Raw genomic sequence first — 15,051 nt, forward strand, 5'->3', positions numbered from 1 at the left:
AATAACACTGCCTTCGGAAGGAGCGCCATAATAAACGACGTTTCGGGAAATGGTCCTTCTTCTTAGCGGATGAGTTATTTGTGCATGACTGCCAACGCGGCGTCTACAAATAATGTATTCTTGAGTGCTTAGGAAAAAAAAACAACACTTCTCAACGTCAAGCAATATGTCACATGTCACAGATTAGAAAGTCAGCAATGCAGCAAGCGTGAAATTAACCCTTTCCCATTCCAATGACGGCTCGCGCATTCCGAGATTCGGCGGTCAACGGGACGCCCGCGAGCCGCAACCTGCAGACCGTCTCGGAACGGGAGAAGGGGTTAATCGGTCCATACGATCACACTTTAGGCCGAGCGTGAAGAAAAAAAAACGGAGCAGAGGAAATCACGGAGGTAGACGGATACCTGACTATGTCCCGTGATCGGGTGGAGCCTCGCTTGGGATGGGGCGCCACACGTCTGTTGGCAAACTGGCCCCTCTCAAGCACCGACTGAACCCGGTTACGAGGAGGGCTCTTGGAAAATGTGAAGCTGGGACAACGGAAGCACGGAAGGGAAGACAGGGGGGACCATAGCACCAGGACACGGAGAGGAGCGGGAGGAGGAGGAGGAGGAAGAACAGATTTTGATCAAATAGCTTAGCAAACCCACCATCCAAAAGGAGTCACAATATTAAGGAGGTAAAGAAATAGATGTGTTTTTTTTCTTTCCCCCATCTTGTTGTACAAGATATGTACTCAACGGTTGGCATATTACAACAGTGAATGGGCACGTAACGACGTCCACATTTAACAGTGTGTGAGAATTGATTATGCATTGAGAGTTAGACGGAAATTATATTGGTAACTTATGATTCGGTTAACAGATCGAGCAAGGCTTTATAAACAAGACCTGAAAAAACCCCCAATGAACAATCAAAGCAAGACCGTAAAAACACATGACCACTTATGTTTGAGTATTTGGCTGCTATACATATCCACGTGACGAGGATAAGCCACTCCTTCGCTGAGCTGTCACTTGCGATGGCCTGGTCGCTTCTGAAAATAGTTTAGTTCAGTTTAATCGTTTCAAATCCTGACCCTTGTCTCCGCAGGCCATACAATAGCTAGGGTGCAGGGTGGGGTTAACGGTAAGACGAATCGATATTTCTCCAACACTATGTGTATACTGCAGTGTGTGTGTTTTTCAGTGTAGAAATTAGTGCCTTGAAAACTCTCAAAGCATTTGAATGGCTAAATCACGTAGAACCGCATCTCGAACAATGGCTGTAAAAAGTTACCGCTGTCTTTAAAAACATCGAGCACTGCGTTATTTAGAAACTAAAGAGTATACAGCGTGTGTTTGCTCAGCATGTGTACAGGAGAGTAATTGCTTCGGTGTTTATCATACGGCGTGCACAGCAGACTATTTGCTTTTAGTACAGCTTCCGCGATGAACCAAGTGCATAAGACTATACTGTACAGAGGATGCGCGAAGCATCACTCGCAGAGATGTATAAATAAAGAATCAGGCCCATACATTTTAACTCTTTCCTGCATAACTTACTAAAAGCAAAACCCCAAGCATTTGTTCAGTTTAACATGACTTTCAGGATTTAAAGCAATCTCCAAATGTGGTGAAAGCGTGTGTCCATAAATAGTTGCACTGCAGTTGCGGTATGCAGTGGCAGTGCCCTAACACTCGGGCATATGATGCATGGGGGGAGCGTTGCTGAAAAATAGACGTTGGGCGAGTTTTTGCTTTTTACCGTCGGATTGATTGAGCCACAGAGCCCTGCCGCTGGAAGGAGGGTTTCCCCATCTCCGTGCCGGTGGTCGCTCCGTGCGATTCCACGGGCATGCTGACGCTCCAGCGGTACACGGGCCGCGCGCCCGAGGGCTGTGAACAGACAGCAATCGTGGTCACCCAATGACATAGGCAAGCAAATCCACCGATCTCACATCCCGTCCATCGCGTTGGCTCCGCATCCCGTCCTCGCAGCGGCGGCGTTTGAGCCAGCTCCTCGAACAAGACGGCTGTCGCCGCGTCGCTCGCTCTCGGATGCGCTTCTGCGACCGTCTGGAACGCTCTTGCTTCCGATTTTAGGAAGCCACTGGAGCAATGCACTATTCGATCATCTAGATTGTAAAACGAATTTCATTAGAACTGCTTTTTGCGTTGAGTTTGTTGTCCTTCCCCCGCACCTTCGATTCGTGCGGTTGTCATTAATCCATCAATAAATTCATCGGTGTCTCAACGATTTGTCCAAATATATATTTTTTAAAACATTATTGTGCGTAACGTAAATTATACCCGCAAATTGTCATTTGCAAACGTGCGTTTTTTTTTTGCACTTGCGTCATGTGTACATTTACACACACTGTTAAGCATTCTTACTCTTTAGCAATTGCGAGCATTTTCATAAAGACACCCAAACCGTGTGACGTCCGCTGACTCGACCGTGGCCTTCATGTAGCAGGGCCACTGCACGCCAACGGCCACACTTACCTAAATGCGCCCCGATTTCTTCAGATCTCCAGAAGCCCAAGCAGGTTTGAAACCTGGTTAGTACTTTGAGGGGTGACCACCACCAGGGCTTGCCAGGTTTTTGAAGGTGTGGGTTCTGTGAGGCAGCCACCAATGGCTGCTATATAACCCCCTTGGATGTTTTGTAATAATAATAATTCGTCTTCTTGGTTCTTTCGGTAAAGTCACGTAGAAGGGAAATAATAAAATTATAAAAATAAAACATAATAAAAGTCTCACGACGTTTTGGCCACAACTCAAAGCGGCCGTCTTCAGGTGAAGCAACAGAACTGTCGGAAAGACAGCGCTCCAATGAACACTGCTAAGTTTGGCAGCGTCTTTATTATTTCCCTTCTACGTGACTTTACCGAAAGAACCAAGAAGATGAATCCATGCAGTCACGAAAGCTTTAAATCTAAAAATAATAATTCGATTTACATAGCGCTTTTCATTAAGTATCTCGAATCGCTGTCCCGGACACAGCAGCAGCAGCAGCATACACTCAGCATAATATTAGAAATACATTTTTTTAAATCATTTACTACATTAGCTAAAAATGTAATAAGCGGAAGTGAATAAAATAAAATATAGCTTGAAAGTAACTCAGATTAATATTAGGCCAGCAGGAGTGGCAAGATTTCCCGCGTCCCCTGCAGGTGGCCATCTGTCAACTTTCTTGCATTCTCCAGCAACTCAAGGTCTCATGCATTTGACCAGACACTGCTGAATAGCATTGACTGAATGTGCTCGTGCATGCAGGACCCTCGTGAAAAAAGGTGTTGCTGAGACTCGGGAAGGCTGTCCTGAGTAAATAACTGGCAACGTCACGGTGGCTATGAGATGTTAACTACCTAACCTTGTATACCGGAGGTCATGGGTTCGATCTCAACCCTGACGCCTGCTGCTGCTGTATATTTGGAGTTTGCGTGTCTCTCTCATCATCGTCACGGTGGCTATGAGATGTTAACTACCTCGCCTGGTATATCAGAGGTCATGGGTTCGATCTCGACCCTGACGCCTGCTGCTGCTGTATATTTGGAGTTTGCGTGTCTCTCTCTCATCATCATCACGGTGGCTATGAGATGTTAACTACCTCGCCTGGTGTACCAGAGGTTCGTGGGACCTATCCCGACCCTGATGCACGCTGTATATTTGGAGTCTGCGTGTCTCTCTTTCCCCGTAGTCGTGTGGATTTTTCTCTGGGTCCTCCGGTTTTCCCCTCCACATTTAGAATCAGCTTGCGTTTGAGAGTATTTGGCTGCTAATCATTTCCACGTGATATGACACTCCGTTGAGCTGTCATTTGTGGCCAGGTCACTTCTGAAAAAGAGCTATACAGCTCAGTGGGTGCTACCTGGTAAAATAAATAAATTGTTTAGTTTTAGGTATGACTATGAATGTACTTACAAGTAAAGGTGCAGCTCTGAAATGACGTGTTCCTAGCACTGCTGGCAGAAGAGCTTGTATAACTACAGGGAAGTCTAAAATACATTCTCTAGAGGGCATTTTGGCCCACTCTGTGAACAATACGCATTGAAAGAGAGGGGGGAGTACCCACACTTTACCCCACCGTACGCGACTTGCTGATCGCCCCACTGTGGTGACAACCCATTTACACCGCTGGGTGGAACAGGCGGAACTGGGGGCGATGGGGGCAGGGATTTGACAAGCGTGCACAGAATGTTTTTTAAGTGAGAAATGTGAAACGCAAGTCGGCCTCTTGGTCGAGCAGCAAGGCTCTAGAGCAGCGGTTCGTGACCCTTACTGCAGCCTTGCACCCCATTGGTTCTCGATTGTAAAAATAAATATATAATGTTCTTAAACACAGGATTTGATGAAACAAAGTAAGTTGTTACTTACGAACCTGTGCCCAATTTGTGTTTTCAATTATTTACCTTCTAAAAAAATTTGGCCATGTCTCTCACCCCCAGAAAGGACATCTGGCACCTCCAGCGGGTGCAGTGTGCACCCCCAGGTTAAGAAGGAGGACCACTGGTCTAGAGGAATCCTCCCTCCCCCCCCTCAGATCCGCTTGCTGCGTAGCTGACCTGGCCCGATCCGGGTTCCTGGAGTGTCACCGGTGCCGCGTCCGCTTGCGTCGCAGGGATTTTCAGCGTGAGCCATGATGGCTTCTTCTTCTGCAGGTTGCTGACGTTCATGCCGAGCGAGTCCGCCATGCTTGCACCGTGGGCATCGGCAGACTAAGGGAAGAGATGTGTGACAGACAGAGAGACAGAGAGAACGAATTGACAAATGACCCGGTCGATGAACAAAGAGCGTTGGAATCTAAGTGATTTAAAACGGTTCACGTGCACACATCCGGTTAAAACAAGTCGGTTATATAACAAAAAAATATAAAAATGAGATGAATGTCATAATTTGTGATCCTTTGTCAATCGAATGCTGAATAAAGCCCCCGCCACCCCCACCACTATGAGTAGTGGAGGTTGTTTAGCCATACCTCACCGCGCTGGTCAATGACAAAAGACTAACTTAGATCTCACTCGTGTCACTGGGTTTATAGTGCCGTGCACGAATTACTGCATTGCTGCTCCACCCCCAATCGGAATAAGGATTGTTTTCACAACGTTAATATTATAATCGATTAGAAAATGTCAATAAGTATTTTGTTAAAACACTGAGAATTGCTGTTTTTCTATCTATAAACATGTCTTTCTTAAAAGAGAATTTTGGTCCGAGTGGACTCGTACCTTCTTATAAAGGCCAGCTATGTATGAGCGTGTCAGTACATCGTGTTGTGATTGTGATCACACTGCTGAACACATGGGTGATAAAGTAAAAAAAAAGCCGAACTAGTGGTGGAAATGTGACGGTATATGAAGGTATGATATACCGGCACTTCGACAAACGCCCAAAACACGTTAACCGGCCCTTTTTGTAACGTTTCAATCTGAAGCAACACCGGGGTTTCTGAGGGTAACCGGCAGTTAACACGGGCTTGCAAGGCCCAATACGAATCGTAGCAGGACACCAGCGTGTCTGCATCCACCGCTCTGTGTGCGGCCTAAACAGACACCGATGAAGTCCACCCCAAGGCGACGCCAGAATAGGAGAGTTGATAAGCGACTGCACGCAAGGGGGCGGTCGGGTGTCGTCAGTTATTTGGGCAGCAGTGGTGAGCGGCAATCTGGAAGATGAGCAGTTGGCGTTCGACCGCCAAAACAGCACGCGTCACGCAAGGCAGTGAACGCCACAAAGACGGCGTTGGTAATTGCACCGAGCGGGGTCGGCGTGCGTCACGCACGACCAAAGTGTTGCAACTTTTAAGTTGCTGTCGGGAGCTTTACTCGGCTCGTGGTTTTTTTTTGTTTTGCCGAGGGTCAATCAAGAGAGTAGTGGCGGGTGTTATGGTCAGCAGACTCTACCTAGATTCTCCTGGCTCGCCAGTGGAACCAACGGATACAAGCAGCCTCATCGTCGACAACTCTGGCTGTCGCTTGACGAGACTGGTTGTAATTACCGGCAAAACGTTGGAGTCGAATGGTAAATATTGCGTGGGTTTACTCTCCGTTTCACCGGTGTGCCGAACTAGTAACGAATTTGCCGCGTTTTGTTTACGTGACAAATTTTAGTAATTGGCTGTGTCGGCTGGTGGCGGGTTTAACGACTTATTTATATTTCTGCGAAGTAACCCAAAAGAACTCTCATGGATAATATCGGTCGCGAAAGCGTACGTGTCCGACAGATACATTTCTTAAATCCTCCCATCCCCACCTCTCCACCCAGCAGTATAAGTGGGCACACCACATTTGATTTCTATCGGACAACTGTGAAAAAGAGCTTCATAGCTCATCGGATTTCTCCAAGAAAGATTATAATTCTGACTGATAACGCACACTTAGTGATGTCCAGTGGGACTGCTCCCAACTTTTCCAAGACACCTGGCCAGCATGGAGGAGTAGGCCAAATACATCCTTGACAGAAGTTCTCTCGAGCTCCGTGCAGTAGAGGCCCTTCCGTCAGCATTTACTATGAATAAACAATTGTAGGGCTGCACCTTTTACTTTGCCAGTAACAAGAGTATCACCTTGTGGGAAGTCAAGAGCAGACATCCTACAGGAAAGACTGGTCAATGCCATGCAAATGTGGAATTGTCTCCGGGCTGCCTGTAAATACCAATGTCACCTCTGTGCTCAGATGAGAAAGGCGGCGCGCTAACCTTTCGATGCATTTCAAGCGTCCTTTACACGTGCACACGCACTTTCCATTAACACGATGAACATAGCAGCAGGCGACGAAGTTGGTGACCCGTGTCGCATGAACACAAAGACCGCGGCGATGATATTTGGCACTTCAATATTTGGACAAGCTGCTTACTTTGTTACTCTCTCTCTCTCTCAAACATATTTATTGTTTTATTTTCTGCCAAGCTGTGAATCATACTTCCTACAAACAATGACCCTTTGTGTTCCGTGTGTAATCCAGACTTATTGTGCTGGGCGGCCCCACAGACGCTTTTGCCAATGGGTCGAGTGTTTGTGTCTGCGGACGCTCGGTCAATTCGGAGCAATTTGCCAATAATGTCCGCCGTACGTGCAGCCACAACAGATTCAGTTTTTGTTTTTGAGCAATAGCAGGCTGCCAGGGGCAATAATTTGTTCGTCGTGCCATTGTGTCGGAATTGTTCGTCTAATCTCTGGGCGTAAGCATGGTAACGCTTTGACGTTTCAGTGCAACGTTCCCCCCATGTGAATGCATGGATCCACTCCGGCATGCAAAGGAAAACGTTTTATACACGCATTCAAACATCTGCTGAGACGAGCAAGGTCAGAATGACAATGTCCTCGTTGCTAGTTACTTCCGCATCTTACGATGATTCGCAGTAATTACTTCGCTGTAGTTCCAGAGTGCACGACTTGACGCAACTTATTTTTTCCAGTCGTAATAAAGAGTATCTCCACATTCCGTTATCGCCGTGGTCAGGCGTGTTGCATGCAACTAGGTAGCAGCAGCAGCAGGTTGCCAATAGTTGCATACGGCACGTGTGACCACGGGTATAACAACAGAATGTGGACGGAGTCGCAATCTTTATTTAGATTGCAGGATGAATCCGATGAGCTGTGAAGCTCTTTTTCACGATGTCCGGTCGGGGCACGGGGTCACCGGGTCACATCAGCAAGCGATACGTAAAAGACGGCACGAGTGTAAGCGTGTCGTTAAATAGAAATCAAGTACTCGAGTACAAATTGCACACGTGCATACATTCCTGGCGATCTGTTGATACCGAATGCAAGGGTTGGGGCAAATCGACAAAACAACAACAACAACAGTCCCAGACCACACCAAGACAACAACAGTCCCTGAATTACATTGCGGATTAAAATCGAACGAGGATACACGGATCTGGGTTCAAAGTTACAAATTTGCAAACGCGGCTGTATGTGTAGCGGGGGGGGGGGGGGAGCTCATCGATGCGCATTTGGGTTGTACCACCGCATGTTTGACACCCGACGTTTCGCTCCACGTGCTGGGAACAACACCGCGGTATTCGATGTGCGGTGGCAGCAACAGTCTCTGCCAAACGAGCTGCACCTGCCCCAAGGCTCGTGTGGAAACTCAATCCTTTCTCCTACGCTCGGCCTTGACTCGGAAAATAAGGTGTACTTGTAACCTATCCACCGTGGAGGTAAATTTAGAAGCGTTGACCAGTGTTGTTCTTTTTCCGTGAATAAAAAGTGAGGTTTCCTTCTCGCAGTTGCGATAACCATTTCAGTTGGGGGGAGGCGGGGGAGTGCGTGGAAAGGTGGTGGAGAGGGTAGGAAGCCTCGTGCGCTAAGTTGAGGTGCTGTATAAGGAGGGTTTTTGTTTTTAGGTCCCTCGGCTCAAAATTCTAAAATACAGAGAGACAAAGGAGAGGATAATTGGAGGTGCTTTCAGACAGCCGAGCTTGACGATGAAAAGCAACTTGCCAACAACGTGCCCGCAGAGTGCACGTCACTTGCTCGGACATACGGATCGGGAGAACGCGGACACCGAGAGAGAGAGGGAGGATATGGAACCAACGGTGTGTAAAGTTGGCAGAATAAAGCGCAGGGAGGCGTCCGCACAGGCAGAGAAATGCATAGGTCAGAGAACATCGCAAGTTACGGACACCATATCGACTTTCAAGTCGGCGGGCTTGGGCACGAAACTTCACGGGGAGGGAAGATGTCGCCGCTGATGGCTGAAAATGTCACGTATGTTGAACTTCTTTTGCACAGTACGTAGCCAACCGTGGTAATCGGAGGTGCGGGTGAAGGACAACAAACTAAGCAAAAAAAAGCAGTTGGAAAGAAATTAGTTTTCAATCGAGATTTAACAGTGTATAGCTCCAGTGGCTTCCTGATATCAGAAGGAAGAGCAGTCCAGACGGCCGCAGAAGCGCATCTGAAAGCGCGCGATGCAGTGACCGTCTTTGTTCGATGGCGAACCAAAAGCCGCTGCTGCCAGGATTGACCACCGGAGTTTGTGTGATGCTTTGTGTTTTGCGTGATGGTTTAAGCAAGCTAGTGTGGTTCATCCGTGGCAAGCACTTTGCGTGCATTGAGTGCGACCTCGTACTAATGTGTCCGTTAGGCAACCGGAAGCCAATGCAACTCGGCGAGCACTTGACGGACACGGTGGGAAATGGCAGTAGAATAGCAGCCCGAAGGAGGGAACACGAGCGAGATGCTGTCCACCACGTAGATGGAGCGAGGAAGAGGTCTGGTTCATGTGCAGGAGAGATGGCACGTGATCGTTGCATGGTGAGGCCATCATAGATGGTGACAGATTGGGGAGTTCTTCAACCAGCAGTAGATTGATCACGGCTGATAATGTTCGGTCTGAATCTTGACAACAGCATCGAATACATCTAATACAGTATTGATAAGATTGAGTTGTATATAAGGTTAAGTTGTGTATCAAAAGTTGAATCCAATACAAAATTGATAATTTACAGCCCTTTACCAATCTACTGCTGGATGAAATCTTCCCCAAACCGTCGGACGTGGGGATTGTTAGACCATACTTCACACACTGGTCGGCGTGAGTTCGCCAAGCGGGTGGGGAGGATGTCACTCGTCACCGATAGCCACGGACCCGAGATCGAACTCGGCTCGCTGGGTTCTAAGTGCGGTGTGCTAGCCACTGCTCCCCAAACACAATTATGCTTGTTATATTTACATTAAGTATTCATGATTTATTAAAACATTTCAATTCTGCAATATAATCCGTGTTTGCATACACGCACACACACACTCTTTCGTAACTTATGAATGTTAAATTGTGCACTTTAAATCAAATAACTTTTTATAGAGGATAAAAAAAGGAAAAATATATAATAAAACGAATAATGTTATACGTACTGTATAAAATGCATCCAGTTACAGAAAAAAAATGGCTTTTCCAAGTTTTTCGAGGTTCTCGTGAGGGCCAGCTATAGAATCAATGCCAGAAACGTGGACTACATTTGGCTGTGATTCTATTAGGGGGAAAAAAACGCACTCTTACTTACACTGCCGCTTTGCAGTGGGAGTTAATTATAGCATCACCCTTGGTGTGTGTATGTGAATTATTGTGCTTTTAACGTGTCCGTGGATAATCTCACAATTTTATCTGGTGTTATGCACTCGAGAGCGTAGGAGGTTATCGTTTTCTGTAGATCTTTTTAAAAAATGGTTAAAACCTCGCGGTTTACCCGCAAGAGCAGGAAACGCAAGACGCCGTCGGCGATTCTCGCTAATGGCGATATTCTTTAGTTATCTTAACGCCCAAAAGTTAGCGGTCAAACAAGGCCCACCTGCTCTTTCACAGCGATGGATTCATTACAAAGTGCCCTTTTAGAGGATTTCATAATGAATGCATAGCTCTAGTGTAGAAATGAACGTGGAGGAGCGGAAAAGGTGAAATCATGAATGAACACGTACTTGATAGTACGGTACTGGAACGGAAAAAAAGCCCATATTGACAGATGCCTTTATCCTTTAAAATTTAAACATGGGAAATGATTATATGCTGGTGTGTGCAAGATGTACTTCAAACGTAGGTAGAGAGGGAAAAGATTACTGCAAACAAGATGCAACTATATGGGTGCAGTCTATTTGTGGGTGACCTGACCAACAGATTCGAATTCCTAGAGGCGTAACAGGATTAAATATCTTGATTCGAAGCTTCCGTGACTGCAGGAATCCATACTCTTTGGTTCTTTTGGTAAAGTCACGTAGGTAGAAAAATTAAATAAAATATATCACGACGTTTCGATCGCAACACAAGCGGTCGTCCTCAGGCGGAAAAAAATAATCCAGCAGTGGAACTGCTGAACACAGCGAGAGAGCTGCTACAACAACAACAAGAGGTTATTTATGTGGCGATGGGTAAGCAAGCGGGGTCTGAGCTGGAAAGGAATTCCATCCCCGGACGCAAGCACGTCAGTTGTGTTAATGGGGAAAATTAGGGAGAGAGAGATTAGGGAGAGAAATTAGCATGAAATGAGCTTCTGTCGCCTCATAAGAGTATCATCCCCGCATATGCGCACAACAGCAGTGTTAATGGGAGATTAGCACTATGTCGATGGGAGAGATTAGGCAGAGAGATTAGGGGGATTAGCAAGTTAATGTCATGTCTATGTGTAACACAAGCTGCGGCGGTGCCAACTGTGACCGCGTCCACGCAAGAGACCCACCGCAACGGTGGTCGCGCCAGTGAGACACACAGCCCATCACACAGCCCATCACACAGCCAGAAACATCGATACATCGAGGCAAAGGGAGCAGAGGTGGCCATGTTAGTGAGACCCCAGCCCGTTAATGCAGACGCACCCAACAGGACAATGCAACTCAGAGTCGGAGATAACAGCCAAACGGCAGGGAAGGATGGTAGCACCACAGCGAATTACGACTTTGTTTGGTTAATAACGTCCTTCCAATGATTGCTCAGCTTATACCCATCTTCTCGGTTGAAATTGTCTCTGTGTTTATATATCTGGATGGCTTCATGGAAAAATCTTTGATGGTTGCCCGAAGGTTTGCAGAATACCTTGATCTCGGGAAAAAAACAATATCGTGCGAGCCCACTGCGTTTTAACAATGATCAGCCACTGCAGAGGTATTGGTTCTGCCGTGTTTTAAATCTGTCTTGTGTTCGCGAACATGGTCCGAGACATGTCGTTTCGTTTCCCCAATGTAACTGCTGCAGCAGACACAACTTAGTTTGTAGATACCAGGGTATTGCATGTCAGGAATAACATCCTTCACAGATGGGATAAAATCACAGATTTTGTGTACTGTATTGAATCGGACCTGGATCTTTTGTTTGCTTAAGATTATGGAAATCTTTTTGGTAACACCTGCTATGTATGGCAAGGTGATGGTTTTGATTGGGTCCTCAGATGGTTGTCTCCCCATGCTTGGGGCTACAGCTTTGCGGATTGTGCGGTCTGAGTATCCATTAATCTTGAGGGCTTGGTGTACGTGCTCCAGGATTAAATATATCACCACTTTTAATAATGAATGAACAAGCATAGTACGGTAATACATAGTTGTCAAACCCATGCGGTTTAACCCCGTATTGAGTTTTCAGGTCCATACGGCGTACAGCCGTTTAAATACGGGCAAAACAATGTTGTCTTTTTGTTTGTGTTTCTCCCTTGTGATGGGACTTTGTAGGATGAACGTAGAGATTTATAAGGGCACGGGGTGACCAGTAAGGTCTGAATTGGTCTAATATAGAAGGGCACTAATAAGGGGTTGACTGGCACTATCATAGTGCATTGAAAGTGGGGGGGAGGTTCAAAGGCAAACTGAGAACAGATTTTACCCGATACCACAAAAGAAAGAAGAGCAATATTAAAATAGATTGATCTGCTTAAGTGCTATATTGATTACACAGACGCCTGTAAAACGATTAGTTGGAACATAGATGGCAACAGTTTGGCTAACCTTAATACAGCAGTGGATATGTCATGGCTATTGAAGATGTGTAATACAGATGGACCGTGAGCAATGCATTGTCTTCGTGGGGTTCGACAGCGGCTGAATATCCATGCGGGTGGCGGGGGACTGGCTGACAACGGCAGTGGACTCAGGTAGGTACCGTACACCACTCACCGATTCAACAACTCTGCCCTTATAATAAATACATATTCATTTAATAACCCAGCTGTTAAAACCTACAGGGTTCATGGCATTTGATAACCAAACTATTTTACTTCAACGGATGTGAATATAATCAAAATAACTAAATCACTCTATCGTATATTCATAGAGTACATAATAGGAGAGAGTCGTGGTGCGGTGGTTAGCATACTACAGTGAAACTCAGATTAGCACGGTTGGCTATGTACGGTGTGAAAGACGTGCAACATACATGCATTGTGCATGCACAACTACAGTACATTTGTTGGTTACGGCTAACATCAGCGGCGAGTAATATCTGAACTGGTCCTTGGGCCCTCTGATCGTCTACGCGCACTGACCAGCTTGGTGAAGTATGGTCAAACAACCCAAGACAGACGTGTAGTGGAGAGGCTCTCATCTAGCAGTGGATTGACAGAAGGCAAATACATCGTATACCGTCGAGTAACTAATACATCTGGTAAGATTTCGCCCTTGTAATTCGATCGTGTCACATTTGGGGGTTATAATTTAATTGAAGAATCTATGTTTTTAACATTGGTGAACAGTGGTTGAAGTGGTCATGCCAACGAATTACTACACAAAGAACATTTGTGAATACCAAATCATTAATCATTCATGTGCATGGTTTTATAGATGGTATGTAATGATTTTGAGGTGGTTGGTGGTTCAAAGGTCAGAGTGCTAAGGTGAAATAACTCTGATCCTAGGTTTGAATGTGGGTATTGGCCACCTGGTTTAAAAACCGGGTTCTCAAATGCAGCAAGTTGATGGTCATTGCCCGGCCCGCAATGACTGCACACACAAAAAACCAACAAACACTTACTTTGGCTAAATTCCAACTCCTGAGCATTAAGAAAGAATATCTGCTTGGCTGGCATGGCTCTGGAGCAGATTGGGCGGGGAAGTGCAGTGGGGGTTGCTCCACTTTACTTCACTGTTCTGTCCAGTGAGCGGTGGTATGTCGTGGCCAGGAATAGAACTCTCTGGGTTTAAGGGTTACAGTGCGCGAATCGTTGTGCGACTAGCGCCACTCGCAAACGCCAACGTCCCGTACAGTCCACGTACTACAGCAAAAGCGTGAATATAACGCGTGAATATGTATTTTAAAGAATACATTCCGAATTACGGCGGTGATTTAAAGTAAAAGTGTGCGCCGTGTGGGAACGTGACCTGACTTTGGATGGAGTGTTTCAGGTGCGCAACCCTTGCAGGCCACGCATTTGTCAACACTGAGATGTTGCGTTTTCACCGTGGTCTTAAGTTAGGCAATAAAGAGGTCGCGTGGCTAAAGAGCAATGGCCCCTTCATGTAACCTTAAATGCCACGCAGGCTCTGGTAATTTAATTTTGCTACCCAAGTGGCCAACTATTTCATAATTACAAGTGGCCCCCTTCGCCCCCCGAGGAAAACGGTTGAACAATTGTCCCGTTAAAAAAATCCGCCGCTTGAGGTACTGCTGCCCAATGGCGGAGCCAGGATTTTCAGGTAGGGGGGGCTACCCCTCCAGCAATGAAAAATGATAGAGGAGTTTGTTAGTAAGTAAGGAGTTGTTAGTAAATAAGGAGTTGTTAGTGAGTAGGGAGTTGTTAGTAAGTAAGGAGTTGTTAGTAAGTAAGGACTTGTTAGTAAGTAAGGAGTTGTTAGTAAGTAAGGGGTTGTTAGTAAGTAAGGACTTGTTAGTAAGTAAGGAGTTAGTAAGTAAGAAGTTGTTAGTAAGTAAGGAGTTGTTAGTAAGTAAGGAGTTGTTAGTAAGTAAGAAGTTGTTAGTAAGCAAGGAGTTGTTAGTAAGTAAGGAGTTGTTAGTAAGTAAGGAGTTGTTAGTAAGTAAGGAGTTGTTAGTAAGTAAGGAGTTGTTAGTAAGTAAGGAGTTGTTAGTAAGTAAGGAGTTGTTAGTAAGTAAGGGTTGTTAGTAAGGAGTTGTTAGTAAGTAAGGAGTTGTTAGTAAGGAGTTGTTAGTAAGTAAGGAGTTGTTAGTAAGTAAGGTGTTGTTAGTAAGTAAGGAGTTGTTAGTAAGTAAGGAGTTGTTAGTAAGTAAGGAGTTTTTAGTAAGTAAGGATTTGTCCCTCGATTTTTATTGGACGCGTGTGCGGCGATGGGGCAGCCATCGATCGAGGGTCAAATTCGAACCGCGTTCTGTGATCGGCATCGCGCTCGCTGAAGGTGTTGATGCCTTCAGGGAAGTCGTGGACTGTATACGCAACTGCGCACAATTCTGAGTCGCTTATAACTGCTTTGCCGTTACTTATTGCCAATTATGGACTCAGACTATTGTCCTATCATCTCATAGAGTCCCTGGCACGTAATAAAATGCTACACAGTGGCAGTGGGGGTTGCAAAATGCCGATTTATTACTAATAAACCCCAATGATCCGATCGAAATTAGGGATTTCGATCGGATAATTGGGGGGAGCACGTGCCCCCCCCCCCCTCCT

At 46.0% G+C, this 15,051-nt stretch overlaps 1 protein-coding gene across 3 annotated transcripts in view; it reads right to left on the minus strand.

Moving 5' to 3' along the window:
• RHBDF1 (rhomboid 5 homolog 1) overlaps positions 1–15,051 on the minus strand; it is a 49,859-nt gene that overhangs the window by 18,888 nt on the left and 15,920 nt on the right. For 2 of the 3 annotated variants that reach the window (XM_032961015.2, XM_076069846.1), the window contains exons 2-4: positions 4,553–4,705; positions 1,747–1,877; positions 405–530 (exon numbers count right to left, since the gene is read on the minus strand). In XM_032961015.2, coding sequence (XP_032816906.2) covers positions 405–530; positions 1,747–1,877; positions 4,553–4,681 — 386 coding nt within the window. In that variant the 5' untranslated portion in view covers positions 4,682–4,705. The remainder of the gene's footprint in view (positions 1–404; positions 531–1,746; positions 1,878–4,552; positions 4,706–15,051) is intronic. The other variant, XM_032961016.2, reaches the window with a different exon arrangement.

The sequence above is a fragment of the Petromyzon marinus genome, chromosome 26 (genome assembly GCF_048934315.1).
Source record: "Petromyzon marinus isolate PM22_M1 ecotype Great Lakes invasive population chromosome 26, UKy_Petmar_22M1.pri1.0, whole genome shotgun sequence".
Classification (NCBI taxonomy): domain Eukaryota; kingdom Metazoa; phylum Chordata; class Hyperoartia; order Petromyzontiformes; family Petromyzontidae; genus Petromyzon; species Petromyzon marinus.